General features: G+C 43.5%; 1 protein-coding gene across 7 annotated transcripts in view; it reads right to left on the bottom strand.

Annotated features, from left to right (window-relative positions):
• The window catches only part of LOC116096412 (BEN domain-containing protein 5), a 1,197,642-nt gene that overhangs the window by 146,394 nt on the left and 1,033,075 nt on the right, over positions 1-18,173 (bottom strand). For all 7 annotated transcript variants that reach the window (XR_004120993.1, XR_004120994.1, XM_031378205.1 and 4 more), the window contains exons 7-8: positions 12,848-12,937; positions 3,021-3,135 (exon numbers count right to left, since the gene is read on the bottom strand). Coding sequence is in view for 5 of the 7 variants with exons in the window: in XM_031378205.1 (XP_031234065.1) it covers positions 3,021-3,135; positions 12,848-12,937 (205 nt within the window). In the remaining 2 variants the exon portion in view is untranslated. The remainder of the gene's footprint in view (positions 1-3,020; positions 3,136-12,847; positions 12,938-18,173) is intronic.

Below are 18,173 nucleotides of genomic sequence, written 5' to 3'. Positions count from 1 at the left end.
TGGTGGCTCAGAAGTTGATGTCACTCCTGACTAACACCAAAGGCATGTGATCACTCACTCCTTTTACAACTCTGAAGTCTCTATGTCCCTCCACACTGCAGGGAAGTGGCCTGTGATCTGCCTTTCCATCTCCAGGAAGTGCCTCAGAGCAGGCCTGTCTTGTTAGAGCCTCAGAGTCAGTCAGGTCCAGCCCCTGCAGCAAGGTAGACAGTAGGGATGACAGCCCTTCAACTCTGTCTGCCCATTGCTGACCAGAGAACTGAGGCAGATTCTTCAGCTTCTCTGGGGCATTGCACATCCAGAGGGAGAGGGTGAGAGAATACAAGTCAAAGGGGCATGAGAGGAAGCAGATATGGCTGCCTGTGTTCTGACCCATGCCTTGTGATCTCACCAGTGTCCTGTGAAATCTGGCTTTGTTTATTGCTCTAGAGTTCTAAGGGCCAGCCAGTCTGTCTCCATACCTCCCTCATTTACAACCATCCCTCCTCTGTTAAGCTAGTTTGAGTGAATATTTTATATTTGCAAGCAGAAAAACCCTAATAGAGCCCTCCCTTCTGGGCTGTGAGATGTAAATGAAATGTGTGAGGGCTTGACAGACTTCTTGGGATGGCATTCACCAAAGTGTTTCATAAACCTAACACAGGTGGCAGACCATACAGACCACTGCACTTATCGTTTAGGAACACTGAGGTCTGTAATTCTCTTTTGGGACTGCGCATGTTTGTGACCATATGCAACATCCTGAAATGTCTTCTTGTAAAAGCTGAGTTCAACTTCACTTAGTGCAGCATTTCCTAGATTTGTTTGATTCTCTTTCCTGCAGCACACCTTATAAAGCCACACTAAACTCAAGAAATACTGCTGTAGAGAATGTGTAGGAGGAACTGGCTTGGGGACCTCGAAGGCACTGTGAAACCATGAATTCTGTGTCTTTATTATTGTCTTTCATAAACTCCAAGGCTGTAGAAATGGATTCTCCTGATTGATAGGCTCCTTTTGGTACTCAGATGTGTTTTAATAACAGGATTAATGCTGTGGCTAGAGACTTTGGCAACTCTCATAATGAGAAAGAATCATATTTTCTCACGAGGAGAATGTTGGGAAACTTCACCATGAAAGCATTTATGAGAGTTGTCACTTCCTGCCCTCACTCACAACCTCTGGACCTTGAAGATGTATAGAAAGCATCTAATCCCCTCTTCTACTCCCTGGCCATATGAAGCAGAGAGAAAGGAGCTGTGCTGTCCAAGGCCATGGACCTATTTCTAGATAATCATTCCCTGGACAGCAGATGATGACATAAGTAGGCATGTAGAGTGGCAGAGTTGACCTCTCTCTGACCATTGTAGCTCTTGTAATTAAACAGAATTGTTAACATAAATCAAATGGTCTGTCTACCACTATTCTCACTAACCACACATTCTGTCGGGGGAAGGTAGAATGGGATTACTCTTGGGCCTGTAACAAGCCATAAAACCTGCAGATGCTAATGAGCCATCACTCCAGCCAATTAGGAGAAGAAGCAAAATTGACTTTAATGAAGGCTCTATGCATCCCATGGGCCTCCCTCAGACACAGGGGTGCCAGAGAGCCCCTCTGGACCTAATTTCCATGGTTTTAGGATTTAGTAAAGCAGCCCTGTGTAAAATGGGCCTACCTGGTTGTGGGGAGATCTTATATTCCAATACAACCAAGGGCCTTAGGAAAATCTCATCTGTTTCCTTTCTTCATTGCTAAAGCCACCTCTTTTATTCACTTACATTCATCAAACATTTCTTCAACACCTATTATTTGCTAATGCCTGCTGCTAGACAAGTGAGGACGCAAAGGCTGTCCTGTGTTCTGGTGACCTGAAGTCCAGTGAGGTTTATGAACACCCTCCATAGCTGGAGCAGTGAATTCTCATGATTGATTGGCTTCTTGTTCTTTTTTCAATAGGCAGGCCTGTGAGGACCCAGGAGGGGGTTGCTACTTCTTTTGGTGGGTTGAGGAAATGGTTCCTAGATGATGGACATAAGCTGAGTTGCCAAGAGAGTCAGAGGGTGAATAACGGAGGAGATGTTTCTACAAAGAATGTCCTGTCATGAAGGAAAAGTAGCAAGAGCCAACATGCTTATCCAGGGCAAGAGGCTTTGGTTGGAGAAGTCAGAGGAATATCTCTGAGTGGTAAGAGAGTGAGGCAGACGAGAGCCAGTTTTTAGATCACAGGAAGTCTTACATGCGAAGCTAGAGAAGTTGGCTTTTGTCTTGAAGTTTGTAGACCTCACGAAACCTAAAGTCATGTCATTTGGGCAGTGAAGTTAGGCTGTCAATAATCTCTGGCTTTGTGGCTTTGGGCAAGGCAGTTGTCACAGCTGTGAAATAAGGGTAATAAGACTATCTCCAAGAACTCAGTGTTCTTTAGTAAATGACCCCCTGGGCAGTGGGATTTTAGGCTGTAAATGATTGTTCTGTGATCAGAGAAAAAACACTCAAGATAGGGCACATAAGTGGAGTATGGCTGGGTGGTATGTCCATCCACAGAGATACTGCCCGTGTGATCCGGCCTGCTGTTCTCCTTCATTAACCATCTCCAGGGAGAAACACAGGAAGATGTCAGGGATCATTATGACCACCCTCGGAGATTCTGCAAAGCACATTCCTTCCCATCATTCCTTTCTGATACAACCACCCTGCTGGGGAATTAGTGTCTTACAGAAGAGAAATTGGGCATCAGAGAGGAAAAGTGAGTCTCTCAAGGTCATGTAGGAAGTAAGTGCTAAAATTAATATTGCTTCTCTCAGTTCTTAGTCCGGCAGCCTGTTCAGAAAACTCCAGCAAGTGACTTTGGGTAGTTGTCTATAAATAGCCAAGGGCATTTGCTTCACTCAGGAGGTGGAGTAAAATTTTCTCTAATTTTTAAATTTTCTCTAATGGTTAATCTGGAAATTCTTTCTCAAAATTTATTACCTGGTTTCTTCTTGTTTCCATACCTCTATCCTCTGACTTCCTGCTTCCACACATTATCCCTAGTCTCTCACCTGTAGTTGCCCAGGTAGACTCCATCAGGGTTGAGCATTGGTGCAATCTTGAAGACCAAATGTTCTCGTAGGACACGGGCAATTGGATGCTGACTTACGAGGAAGTCGATGATCCCTAGAAAGAGAGACATGCCTGGGTTAGCCTCAAATTGTTTCAAGGAGGAGAGGTCCATTTTTCTAAGTCCAAAATAAAATAAAATAAAAATAAAAATGACAAAAGGGCCAGTGGCTTTTGGCCTCTGTCAGCTATGTGTGATTATGGATATATTCTATATGTCTATGTGTTTCCCAATGGATTGTATAAATGCACCTTTGGTTCTAAGGGAAGGCAGCTCAAGACATATAGCATTGAATCCTAGGGACAAGAGGGAAAAACACTTCATGCCTAGCAAGCAAAGAGGATTTCCAAGCATTTGAGCTGGGTCGTGGAGGGCCCTGGATAGCAGCAACAAACTCAAGAGGGTGCTCTTATCACATAAAACATGGTTGGGTTCTTTCTGAAGTATCTTCTCTAGTAACCTTTCAGTGATGGGCTGCATCTATCCATAGGAAAGAGGTCGGAGTGTAAACAGGTCTCAGCCCTGCTCCACTCTCTCTGTTCCATGTGTCCACTTCACTGGAGACTTGAACGTATAATCAAAATACTGCTCTGACATTTCATGAAATTGGGGCAATGCTATAAAGTAACAGGAGTCTCCCAAAAGTACAGGGGACATGTCTCCTGCTGGATGAGAGGGAGTCTCTACACTGGGCCCTTATAGGTCTCGACAGACAGGCATGAGGAAGACAGCAGGGTAACTAAGAACAATTCATGTGCCCAGCAGCAGACACTTAGCTTTTGGATAATAAATCACTTCAGAGATCATTCCAAAGCTGCTGTGACTAGCAAGGGACGTCTCAGGCTCCATGGGCAGCCGAGGGCCAGTTGGACATCGTTTACTTCTCGACTGATGGGGCAGTGGACCAGATGCCCTAATTTATTTCTTGGTCCTCATATTAGAGTTGCAGTTTGCCAATAAACAGGCAGGGTAATGATGCCAGGCGCCCTTGTTAGGAGCTAATAATTGCTTAATCTGTCCGCTAATTGACCCTGGCTCCCCGGGGCAGCCCTCCATCAAGGAGCCAGCCGGTGCTTAGGGCTGGGCTATGCTGCCTTAGAGAGCAGCTTCTGGAAATGGAGGTGCTCACCTCCTTCACAGATGAGCAGATTAATTGGGCTGCCAATTAGGCACCTAATAAAAGAATGAGAGAAAACAAAGCCAGACAGAGTAGGGCCATCCAGAGCTCACTTTTCAAGGTGGACTTGGGGCAATGAGAAGATAAATTTTAGACTTAGCTCTTAGCTCTAAGATAGAATCAACTGAACAAGTACCCTTCCCACTCACCCTTCTTTCTGCCCCCTCAACCCACCAACTTCGCGTTTGCTAGGAATCAAACGCATGTCCTTTTGCTTGCATGGCAAGCAATGTACTGCCTGACCCTCTTCCCCAGACCACAACAGAAAGACTCATCAGGTTCTCTCTGTCTCTGTCTCTCCCTCCCTCCCTCCTTCATGCCTTCCTTTCCTTCCTCCCTCCCTCCCTTCCCTCCTTTTTTCCTTCCTGCCTCCTTCCCTTCCTCTGTTTATGGCTTGGTAGGATGGGTTCTAGAAGAGGATCAAGCTAAATTTCCCAGAGGTTTGATGAGACAAAGAAGGGCTAAGGGAGTTCTGGGTAGAGGGCCTCCTCAAGAGGTAGAGTAGCAGGAAGTGAAGCACAGTGAGAAGGAACATGGGAGAAAGAAACATGGAGAAGCAGTGCCATGCCTGCCCATAGTCAAAAGCTCTACATGGACAGAGTGGATACAGGGAGCAGAGAAGACCTAGGGATTTATATTTGAATCTTAGCTGATTTTTGGCTGGAAGTGTTGAGAGCTTCCTGTAAACAGTTTTCTCATTTCAATGGGAAGATGCTTCCTAATCTGTCAAGTGAAGAGGGGTTGCCTCCAACTTCCTGGGAGAGACCAATCGTCTCAATGGCACCAGTCTTAGCCATGACTTTGCCGCATCCTTTCCTTCAAACAGGTATCATAAAGATTGGGGAAAACAGGAAAATAGGAAGGTGGGGAAGAGAAGGGGGGTGGCTGAAGATTTAAAATTAAAGTTAGGTGCAGAGATTCTTGCCTGATGCCAGTCTCCAGCTGGCCAGGGTGGGCTTTTCCAGATTAGTCTTATATTCAACCAAGCCTTATCTTTATTGTCTTATTGTCTTTATTTCTCCCAGAATGTGTGGCTCAGGGCTTGGCCCACAGTAGGACTTAAGAAATGCCTATGGATGGAGCTAGAGAGATGGCTCTGCAATTAAGGGGACATATTGCTCTTGCAGAGGACATAGGTTTGGTTCCCAACACCCACACCAGGTGACTCATACCCTGCCTGTAATTTTAAAGGTAGGGACATTTGATGCCTCTGGTTCCCACTGACACCTTCACTCATATGCACTACCCACACAGACATACCCAAGTACCTAGAATTTTAAATAAGACAACTAAATGTTCTTTAAGAAGGAGGGAGAAAGAAATGCTTATTGATGGCTCATCCCTTACAAAACCTGAGGTCAGTTGAACTGACAGCCACTCACATTGCAAACTGAACATTCTAAGATGAATACAGTGTTCTTGCAGTGAAGTCATGCAGAAGCCAATGCAAATCCAGTCTCAGTGGTCAGCCAAGACCTGAATGAGAGCTTCATAGAGTAAGAGGAACCTAGACAAAGCTCTTGACTCAACCAAGGTTGGAGGAGGAACCTGAGAGAGGGTGTGGAGAAAAGGCCAGCAAGATGGGTGAGCAGGATGAGAGGCTCCAGGAAGGTAAAGAAATGCTTACACCAAGGCTTGGTGGCAAGAAACAAGATGACCTCTTTCACATCATGTAGTTCTTCATCAGGGACTTAACTTCAGTGTTAAAAAAAAAAATGGAGATTCTCTAAAAACTGGACTCTCCAGGTTTGAGTCCTCCTCAGGAGCCATTCATTTGCTCTGTGGCCTGACTCTCTCCTCTCCCCAGTTTCCCCAGCAGTGAAAAACGAAACCATGTGTCTGGCATAGAGTAAGCATGTACATGTCTTCTCTTAGTTATGGCTTTCAATGTATTACACACAGGAGGTGGGAAGGGATAAGAAATGGGAAGAACAAATAGGAGAAGCAAGCAATAGCCAATAATAAGCCCAATAATCCAGCATACACACACACACACACACACACACACACACACACACACACACACACACATATATATATATACTATCCAACCATATATACACATATATGCTATCACTAGAGAATCACTGTAAGGTTTAAAGTTGGGGAGACACAGGTCAATTTTTGGCTTGGGAGAGCACCCCTAGCTTCAGTTCCCAGAGGGTAAGAATAACGGTGGGTGAAAATCAGGCAGCCAGGAGGGGTGGATGTGTAGAGGGAGCTCAAAGATATAAGGTGCCTGGAAGTGAGGAGTCAGGATCTGACCTACTGCTGACCAATGAGGGCTCTGGAGAGACCAAAGGCTAGAGCATCATGAGGATGCAGTCAGTGAATGGAGAGGTGAGGCTGCTGTCAGGCACAACTGCACTCTGCTCAAATCAATCAACCCTAAAGGAAATGACTGAGATTAAGCCACAGGTCTAAAAGAATGTGGCCTCAAAATAGAAACTGAGTCTAGAACAATAAGGAAAAGTATCCTTCCTGAGTCTGCGAACTTGAGGGATCAAGGCTTGCTGGTGCTGTGTCTGTCTGCCTTCCCTCCAGGATGAATGCTCCAGGGAAGAATGACTGATCTGCTCGTTCTGTCGTATCCTTAGTGACTTGGAGTATGGCACAGCAATGGTGAATGTGAAATGAGCGAAGTCCCAGACCCTCAATAACAACGGTGCACTCAGTATTTTAACTGATTTGCAATGCTTCTGGCTCCATTTTACAAACAGGGAAACAAAGTCAGAGGGCGTGACACCACACAAAGGAGCCTAGATGAGATCTAGACCTGGTTCTGATAGCTTTAAACTGGTGCTTTTTCTGTTATGCCAAGATAGAAAGAACCAGTTGACTACTCGAATGTGTTTTAAAGAATTATTTACATCTGTGGGCATAGTTTCCCTCTAGAGAGTTCTGTGTGAGGTTCATTGTTTCTGTTCTCTGCTCAGAGACTGCATCCTGGAATGAGGAGAGCCCAGACTTTCAGCAAGGCAGCAGAGGCATCTGCTGGGCTCAGGGTACCACACGCACAACAGAGGCCACTCCAGACTTTCCCTGACTGCTAAATCCACACTGCCATCAGCCAAGCTCATCGTCCTCAAATTATGGAACCATGAGGTTCACCAAATTTAATTCTTCTGCCCTCATGCTAGGCTCTGCCTACATCACAGATGTAAAGTAAAAAGCTCCATTTCTCTTGTGATGTAAGGCTAATTGAGCCAGAGACAGAGAAGAGGAAGAATAAGGAGGAACAGATGTGGGAATAAAAGCAGAGCCAGGCAAGAACAAATAGTGGGAACTTTTAAGTTGTGCTGGGTTCTGATGGCTGGTGGTATTGGTGGCTGAGAAAGGGTGGTATGAGAGCGTGTGTGTGTACTTGTGTACCCAGTCACACAGATGCACGAATGCCTCTGTGTGTGTGTGTGTGTGTGTGTGTGTGTGTGTGTACACAAGCCCTCTTCCCTTCTCTTCTTTTCCTGAGAAAGTAATCAGGAGACCATTCCACCACTAACTTGCTAGTTGATGTTCAGTGTGTCCACTCACTACTCTGGGAAACAGGGATAGTAGCTGCCCACACCGAGTAGAATTTTAAACAAGATATTATCCCCAACTTTAAAAATATAAAGATACAGAGATTCAGAGATCCGAAGCCTTGATGAAGGTACCCTAATGGGCAGGCAGAAGTATTAGGACTCAAACCCAGGTCTGCATAATTCCAAGCCTCAGCCATGCTTACTGCCCTCTACAGTGAGGCATGCCTTCCCTCAGCCATGCTCACTGCCCTCTACAGTGAGGCATGCCTTCCCTCAGCCATGCTTACTGCCCTCTACAGTGAGGCATGCCTTCCTGGAAGAAGCATTTGTAAAGGTGGGCTTCTCAATTCAACAAGAGGGTCTGAAGAATACAGAGAGCTCCTCGCATGGAGATTCCTTTTTGAATTGAGAAAATGCCAACAGCCCCAGGGAGTTTCAGGTAGAGAGAGAGAGGCACTGCCTTGCCCAGGGGTCAGAGACCAAGATCTATGTCTGATTCTAATCAAGTTTCCAACTTGTAGTAGAGGTTCCAGGTGAAGAGGATTCAGGTCAGGACTTCCCCAGGACAGCAAGGCAGAGCAGGACACAGAGCTCTGGAGCCATTGAGGGCAGGTTCATAGTGAGGGGTAGAAAAGCCAGGCAATCGATGCTACACAGAGAGCCTGGGACCTACAAAGTGGTCCCTTGAACCTCCCCACTGCTGGCATTTCCTCATCTCTATGTTCCAGAGGCTGTTCTAGATGGGTGTGGCTGTTAGCTCCTTTGGTCTTTACTTCAACTTCACAAGGCAGAATTTCTATTGTTTCCCTTTGAGATAAAGAAGCTGAACAACAGTGAGGTTCCTTGACATTCTCATGGTGTAATAAGTGTTTGTGCTGAGATCCAATCTCTCTGTCTACCAAGAAGCCTACTAAGGTGTCACACACCCTGCCACAGAGTAGCATGGGAGTGCCTTTGTTCTTTCAAACTGTTCTAAGTACAGAATGAGGAGAGCCTGGGCTCAAGGCAGGGGGTGAGAGAACACAGATGAAGTGGGGTGATAGAAGAGTGACCCATAGTCAGCTTTCTTCAACCACAGAGTCTTCAGAAAGTCTAAACTCTGTCATCTTTAACACAACCCATTCCAGATACCTGTGATGACAGAACTCCACTATACTCCCAGAAGCAGGTGCAGTAGCAGCTCGCCAGTGAGAACTATGGTCCCAGCCAGATGGAGACAACCAGGCTTCTCAGGTCTGTTTCCCACTCAAGGTCACTGAGCCAGTGAATGGAGAAGAAATGAGGATATCATCCACTATTCCTCCAGGCGTCAGTCCGGCACTTCCCCGGGAGCCAGGTGGGCTGGGGAAGGGGACTAAGCCTCAGACTCTGACTATGGAAAATAAATCTTCAGCTCTACCCTATGGGGCTTGACTCAGGCTGTCCCCATGGAATACAAACCCAAAGTAGGCAGAAAAGTGGGGGTAATGATGCCTGCCTTGTTCTGCCCCAAGAAAAGATGAATTGCTGTATGTCTCAAGGGACATACATTGCTGAGATAGGAAAAGATGGGGGTGGATTCCACTGTCATGAACGAGTATTACCTCAAGTAAGCCACCTTAGTTCTCAGAGCCTCCGCATCCTTGCCTGAAAAGTATACACCAGCTGTGGGGTGGTCAGAATTCTGTGTTCTCCCAGGTACAAAACTCAACCTTCTATAATTTCTCAGCCTCAAGTGGAACAGGGGAGCACTTACAGTCATGGGATCTGGCCAGACTTAAGGTCAAACCCCTCTTTGCTATGTGCTGGCTGTGTGATCTTGAGTACTTTCTGAATTCAGTTTTAGCAACCCAGAACCAACAGAGCTTTTGTTTCTCACAACAGGCTCAGATAATGAACAGGATCATCTGGTTTTACAGATGTGGAAAGTGTCCATTGGAGAGCTAGTCCTAAACCTTAAATAGCTCATGCTTAAAAGGGAAAGACCTGTGCATGGGTGACATAATGAATCAGAGTAGTAAAGGGCTTTTATTGACGATGCTAATTTTCAGATCTCCAATGTAAGCAGAAAGCAAAGGGCTGGAGGGAGTGTGTTATGGAGGTCCATGGTGGGGCCCTTAAACTGTAAAAGACAGGAAGTATTTGCAAAATGTTGAAGACATGACTTCCAAGGCACAGGAATAGTGGGGGGCAAGGACTAGATGATAGAAGACTGCCTCTCTGCAGTTAATCTGCATGGGGCTGCATTGTTATAAGGATGAGACCAGAGAGCCCAGCAAGAGCCAGACCCTGGTGAGCTGTGGACACCATACTGGGGAGGCTGGAGCTTGTCTTGAGAAAGTAGTGAGCCGGCATTCACAAATTCTACCAAGAAGCGAGTATGTATCGGAAAGTCTCGAGGACAGCACTTGGCACACCAAGTCAGTGTCATTCAAGATTCCTACTCAGCAGGAAGGGGAGCACCTGAGGTTCTCTTTTGTAAAATGGGATGGTGACCTCCTGGACCACTCACAGATATGGTGGGCCCTGGGGTTTGATTTCCCAGAGATGAAGACCTTGATGGCAAGACTCACTGCCTTTTTGCAAGCAAGGGCAAACCAGTTACCTTCCATCAGCCGGGGGAACAGATCTGCTGCCAAGTTTAGTAACTGACAGATGGTTTGGAGTAAAGGGGTAGGCAGACTCAGGAGAGCCCGGGAAAGGTTATTGCAAGGACAGTGCTGGGGGCCAAAAGTGAGAATGTGAAGGAGTAAGCTGTAGTGACTGGGGCCCAACCATGCCCCTTGACAAGCTGCTGGACCCCGAGCCAGTCACATTCTCTCTCGAGACTCGGTCTCTTCAGAAAAAGAAAGGGAGGCAATTGTACCTAAGCAACATGGGAAGAATGAGATCAGGAAAATGAAACCCACATTTACATGCACAGTGCATGAGATTTTACAAAGTGGATGACTACTTCATCTTCTCCGGTTCCCATGAGAGTGGGGAGATGGCACCTGTCAAGCGCCTGCTTGTGTGCTAGGCGTAAGACTAGGTGTTGTTTACATTCATCTCCTGCCAGCTTCTTAATGCCGTCCTGGATAGTCCTGTTAGCTTCGTTTTACATTTGAGGGAACTGTCCTTGCAGTGTTGCAAGGAGGTAGCCTGGCCCACATTTGACCTCAGGGTTGTCTGAGTCCAAGTCTCTGTATACTTGTAGCGCATCCCATTGCCCTTGACCCGTATGACCTTCAGAAGCTCCCTCAGAGCCCCTCTTAGCCACCTGCTCATCCCGAGAATGAGACGAGACAAACTATTTCCCCAAATTTCAGTTTTCTCATGTCGAAACATAGCTAATGTTAATTTATGTGACATAGAAAATTAATCTAATTAAAATAAACTACAGCTAAAATATATGAAATGTTGAGACTAGTATTTAGTACATGTAGAATACACTATTTTACATGAGAGGTACAAATGGAGCTGGGCATGGGGGCACAGATACTGTGGAGGCTGAAGCTAAAGGATTGCAAGCTTGAGGCCTTACTGGTCTACGTAGTAAGTTCAAAGCCAGTCCCAGCGACTGAAAGAGGTCCTGTCTCAAACGAAACCTTTCTTTTAAAGGTTGAGGGCTGAAGCTAGGTGGTAGAGTGTTTGCCTAGCCTATGTAAGGCCCTAGGTTCGATCCCCAGTTCTTTGAGGAAAAGAACATAATATTGACAAGAATGTGAGATACTAAGGCTGGTGGCATCATAAAGTTGAATATTCCTAAGAAACATTGGGAGGAGCCGGGCAGTGGTGGCACATGCCTTTAATCCCAGCACTTGGGAGGCAGAGGCAGGCAGATTTCTGAGTTCAAGGCCAGCCTGGTCTACAGAGTGAGTTCCAGGACAGCCAAGGCTACACAGAGAAACCCTGTCTCAAAAAAAAAACAAACAAAAACAAAACAAAACAAACAAACAAACAAAAAGAAACATTGAGAGGAAACCCAGTAAAGCTGAGGATGCACATAGCCTCTGACCCAGCACACGTATGTCTGTGTTATTCACCCTAGGTGAGAATTTATATGTGCACACTGGTGATGTGAATAAGATATTTGCCCACATGCACATTACAGTGTAAGAATATTTGAAGTAGCATTGTTTTCAAGAGATATATAGTGTAAACAAGTTAATTATTCATCATCAGGAGAATAGATAAGTAAATTGAGTTACTGACAGACAGGGAATATAATACAGTGAGCAAAAGCATGCAAACTGGGGCATTACTCACCCACATGGACATCAAGCAGAAAGCAAGCCTCGGTGGATATAGAATGATGGCAGTTGTGCAAAGGTCAAGAACAGAAAAACTAAGACATACTTTGTTTAAGGATGCTTATGAATACAGTTAAACTTAAGGATGAAAATGACAAACCACAAAAATCAAGGTCATTTTGACTGCAGATGGCACCAAGCATCTGCGGGAGGGAGGGAAGGAGGATGGGTCATTGAATTGAAAAGGAGTGGGTAATAATGTCTACAGCTACAAAGAAGTGGGTAATTGTCTGCTGCTTAAACTGCTGGGCACTGTGTTATTCATAGCTTATTTATTGACTATATCTATGTTTGTGATGATACCTGATTATTTACCTTCTATAGATGAAAATATGTGGCAATATATTTAAATGCAATTACAACATAATCCACCAAAGCAGACAAATTATCTTACTGTTGGGTGTCTGAGGCCAAGTGTACTTCCTCTTTCATAGTAGGCATTTTGTAAAATTTTGTTAAGCGAATGGCTGAATTAAGTGAGTGAATTGACAATATCCCCATTTCATAATCCTTCTACCCCAATACACATCAAGCTTGAGTCAGACTTGTTGATTGCTCAGAACAAATAAAGCTGGAGAGTGGAGAGAATTTCCCTCAGCCCCTCTTGAACTCTTATCCATGCATCTATTCATCTGTTTTTCCATGGGCACACTCACTAATAAGCATTTATCAAATCAAAACTGAGTGGATGTCAGACTGAGAACCAAGATGACCTGCCATGTTAGATAAAGACTTTGCTGTAACCTCGCTGTCCTGAAGGTCATCACAGTCCAGGACATGCATGAGGTCCCAAGCTTACCTTGGCACACAAATGAAGATGGTGTTTCTCCTGGGTGGACTCGCCCCGTGATGAATATCACCTTCTTTTCTGACCCTTCTCGGAGATTCTCTGTAAGAAATAAGTGGAAGGTCACCAAGTGGATAGCAAGCTGAGACTAGACATCGGTATGTGGGAGGCAGGCAGCTGAGGAGTAGGATGAATGGATACTTTAGTTTTATATTTGTTTTAATCATTGAGTTAGAACCATTAAGGACCAGCCATTGTTGACTAATTATATCTCCATCTATTTAATATTAAAACACTGCATTCCTTTTTCTTTGTGTAACTTAGAATATTACAATAATATGTAATATTTACAACCATCTGAGAAAGTCGTCAATGATGTTGAATCCCAAGGCCACGGACTTTGCCTCTAGGCAGTTGTATGTCTTTCTGAGTTTCAATGTTCTTAACTATACATGAGAAGAATTATATCTGCTTAATTTGGCTGTGATAATGCAACAAGGCTACACACTGCATAGAACTAAGCAAACATCTAGTAAATAATGCAATAAAAAGATAGTTATTTATAATAATAGTAGTAGCATCTGTCATTTAATTAACCCCCTTGGTGCCAGATATATTTTATACATACTTATAATCTTTAGAGCAATGAGCAGTTTGTGCTCCTGTTCTAGAGGCAGAGATTAAAGTTCTTCAAAGTTATGTAATATGTACAAGGTTATATAGTTAATAGGTGATAACAGGTAATATTAGATTTCAGGTTTTTGTTTCGGTGGTAAAGAAGTAAGAGAGACCATATTGCTTTTACACTGAACACCTAGAAAATTAGGTCTTTGCGTGTGGCTTAATAGTAGAACTCTGGTCTAGTACATGTAAGGCCCTGGGTTTAACTCCTAGCATTGGAAAAATAACAAGAAAATGTCTAAGAACTAAATAAAATATACAGAACAACCACTTTTAGATATTGAATAAGAGACTAGAGGCAGTACCAGAATGCCCATGAGGAAAGGAGACAAATAAGGCATGCCTCATGGTTGCCCTGTCTTTTTTTCTGATGGTCTATCACACAATGAAGAGCAGGATGAGATATCCTGAGCATACCATAGAAGTCTCACTGAGATTCAAGGATAGCAGGAAGGTGTTGTGAAGAGGCTCCAAAATTTCCAGTAAAGAAAAAAGGGTTCCAGAAATCTATAAGGATCCCTCTTGAGTCTTTGTTAGATCCCAAACTTTGTGCTTACATAGTTCTGGTTTGGATCTAGAGTGTATTGAAGACTTAGCCCCCGTCCTATGCTGCCTCTGGAAGATGGGAGACCCTTAAGCCAGTAAGGCCTAGGGGAGGCAAGTTGGGGTTTTTAGGATGCATTTTTTTTAATGTTAGGTCTCCCTGCTTTGTCCCCTAGCTTGCATGAAGCAGTAAGGAAATGTTTGAGCTTCTGACTCCAAAGAATACGTTTGTTTTTGATTATGCCGGAAGAGTAAGAACTCAAAAAGGCTTAGTGGTAGGACTAAATTACTCTAAACAGGTCCTAACGAGGCTGTAAAACCATTGGAAAAGAACACAACTGAGGAAAAGAAACTGAAGTGCTTGATGTATGGAGCCCAACTCTCGTGAAAGGCAGACAACAAAATTCAGACACTCAGCAATGTATATACTCTGTAGAAATATAGGGTCTGAATCAGACTGCGATATCTTTCTGGAGCTACAGAAATTTAGCCTGTATAATAAAGTTCAACCATTATAAAAAGATATTATATAAATATGCATATATTTATATAAAACAATAACACATAAACACACACATGCAAACAATAGCCAAGATAACCCTCCTAATAGGGAAGGGATACTCAGCTATTGGTAGAAAGGTTGAATGACACACAACAGAATAATAACCTGAAAGAAATTTAGGAAGAAACAGGAAAATTGGATTAAAGGAGCCCTATCTGTGTTAGAGGATGGGCAGAGGCTACATATATAATCAGCAGGCATTCTCTTAAAATGCTGGCAATAGGTTACTTATAATGTGGTTCATCAACACAACAGATACACTAATGTCAGACATGAGAACTAAAAGTATTGATTCTTTCAGGCAAAGAGATGGCTCATCAATTAAGAGCAGGATCTGGGCTTGGTTCCTAGCATTCACATGTTGAAATGAATACCAGTTGTAACTCTAATTCCAGAGGATCCTATGTCCTCTTGGGTCTCCCACAGGCACCGCAGGCATAGGTTGCACATACATACAGCAGGTAAAACTCCCATACACATAAAAATAATATAAAAACAAAACAGAAAAACAAAACGAAACAAAAAAACCCAAAACAAAAAACTCTACTGTCCTAAAGTTGGGTGTGGTGGTATATACACCTTTAATCACAGCACTGAAAAGATAGAAGCATGAATCTCTGTGAGTTCAAATTCAGCCTGATCTATGTAGTGAGGTCCAGGACAGCCAGAGTACATAGAGCAATCCTGCCTCAAAATAAAGCAAAACAAAAATCAAAAATAAACAAATAAATGAATAGAAACTTTGTCTCAAAATTTTTTGGTTTGTTTGGTCTATTGGGGTCACCAGCAAGCTCATGGGGCTTTCAATTCTGTGGATGTCAGCAGAAATGTTTCTGGACCATTGTACATGAGAACTTATCCTTGCTGGGCATCTTTGAGGAGAGAAAACACATTTATATTTTCAAAGAAGAGTTAAATACTTGTACATTTCCTGAACAGAATTTAAGCTACTACAGGGAGAAAATAATGTCTACTGGTAAATATCTAATATCTTTCCCAGGAGCCTGTTTGGAATGGGTACCCAGGAACTGACTGCTAAATCAATAAACAAAAATAGCCATATAAATATTTATATTTATAGCTGTAAAGAAGTTTAGACACAAGTTATTTCATTTAAATCGTCGTGGTGCTCTTGTGGTGATAGGTGTGTTCATGCCACAGGTAAGAGGTCAGCGGCCCACAGAAAGGATGGACATGCTCAAGGTCATGCTAGCAGTCAAGTCTCATCTCTGAGCCCGAGTCCTTTCTCTGCCCTGTCTGCCTTCTGGATCCACTAATGTTATACAGTCCTGCATCTGCTGCATTTCCATCTGCAATGTACACAAGAGACTTTGGTTTCATTTTTATTGCTGATGGAAATTGAACTACTGTCTTAGTATTTATATTGCTTTTTCACTTAAAAATGTTTAATTCCCACCCCAAATGCTTTTAAAAATTGTTACCTAATACTGACCCCATATATCCCAACAGTCTAGAAATGATGAATAACATTACTGAGGCCCTCAGTGAAGGCTAACTTTATAGATGCCTCCCCTGACCCAGTAGCAACTCAATTGCATTCTACATTTCTGCTGACCACAGGGAAAGACAAAACAGGCATTCTATTTACACACTAATTTTACTGAGCCCCTGTGACTTCATAAAATGATAACGTGGGGCTAATAAAAATCAAGCCTCTCTGGCACTAATATAAGCAAATGTTGATGCAGGCAGGTAACAAATTGCTTTGTCATTTAGGAGGCCATAAAAGAGCATTATAATCATCTTTAGGCAAAATGGATGGGTCGCCTTTGCTTAGCTTTTAGCTTTCATTTGCAAAATCAATTTAAGGTAATGTAGCAACTCTGAGGTGGTGTGACATGGGGCCATCTTCATCCTTCCTGTCACCAAATCCCCAGACTCCTGTATGCAAAGACAATTAAACACATTCTTGGTTGAGGTAGCAGGGATGAAGAAGGATGTGTTTTGAACAAAGCCAAGATGGAAGAGAATGCAAACAATGAGAATGAGAACAATCCACAGGGGATGGTGAAATCAGAGAACTCAAGGAGGCTGTCATATTTAAGGACAGAGGACACAGTGTGCTTTGTACAACATCCCCTAACTCAGGTGTGCATGTGCACATATGCATACATGTGCATAAATAAGGACACATGAGCACACACCCCTGTGCAGAGAGAGAGAGAGAAAAAGAGAGAGAGAGAGAGAGAGAGAGAGAGAGAGAGAGAGAGAAAGAGAAAGAGAGAGAGACAGAGACAGAGAGAGAGAGAAAGAGAAACACAAAGACACAAATAGAGGGAGGGCTTGTCATTGTAGCCCATATTACCCCCAAATCCTTATTCATAAAATTGAACACCCAACCTGGTGACCAGGGACTAGTGATTATTTGTTTCATTTTACAGAAAGATAAAGCCCAAAAGATTTAGTGGCCTAGCCTTGTCTTTAAATGACTAAGTACCAGAGCCAGAATCCTAACTCAGGAAAAAAAAAACTGTGTTCTTAATCTCTATGCCCTATAAAGGACATTAACACAATTCCATTCTGATAGCAGTTAGGTAATATTTAATGAATACCTGTTCTGTGGCAAATATTTTACATGCCTAATCATATTTGATTATCACAGTCATCCAATGGAGTATCTTCCTATTATTTTATTATTTCATCTCTATCTTAAAATTTAGGAAACCAAGACCTAGAAACATTGTCTTGACTAAATTTGCAAATGTGGGAGCCAGTATTAAACCTGAGGTATTTATGAATCTCTCATTAGTAGTTTCTAACTACTACATCAGGTTGACTCTTAAATATCAAATAGGGTTCTCAGGTTGAGTTTATTATTATGACAGTTGATTTGTTGCAATTGCCTTGGTTTCAGATTTTTCAAGAGAGTATCATGGTATAGACCAAAGCTGGCTTAGAGCTCTCTATATAGTCCAAATTTCCTGTTCTCCTGCCTTGGCCTCCCAAGTGCTGGGTTGTATCTGTGTGCCACCATGCCCAGGCCCCATCAGTTCTTTGTTAATCTTTACTTGCAAGATGTGGCTTTTAGCTTCAGAGTGCACTAGGCTGAGACAGTTGCATCTAAAAATGGAATACCAGTTGAGCTATTGAGAGTCTCTTGGGGGTGACCCTAGCTGAGGCTTTGTGAGGCACTGTGACAGGAAACCTGGTAAAGTTGAGTGGATTCGGAAACCTTGGCGTCTCATGCATGAGGACACTAGGCATTTCACCTATCCTGGACCAGATTCCTGGCCTGGAATGGGTGACCACCGCTCCCCACATAAAGAACGTGACTAGTGGTCACATAGCACAAAACACAGAGTTCTCCATGCTAATGAGGTATCTAGATGGGCCCCGAGGGTTTAAGCTAATAAGATTCCCTTCACAGATGTTTCTTTCTGCAAAAAGTATTTAATCTCTGGTCCACCCTGAGGAAGTGGTATGCACCTATTCTCCCAGATGAACAATCAACAGTTTGGAACCAAGGCATGTCTCTCATAATCAAGAACTGCTGTTGGGGGAAACCTTTCTTACCTAGCTCCCTCCATTCTT

This window comes from Mastomys coucha, unplaced genomic scaffold, assembly GCF_008632895.1.
Source record: "Mastomys coucha isolate ucsf_1 unplaced genomic scaffold, UCSF_Mcou_1 pScaffold18, whole genome shotgun sequence".
Lineage (NCBI taxonomy): Eukaryota > Metazoa > Chordata > Mammalia > Rodentia > Muridae > Mastomys > Mastomys coucha.
Note: the sequence above shows the minus strand (reverse complement) of the source record. Positions and strands in the feature narration are given on the sequence as shown.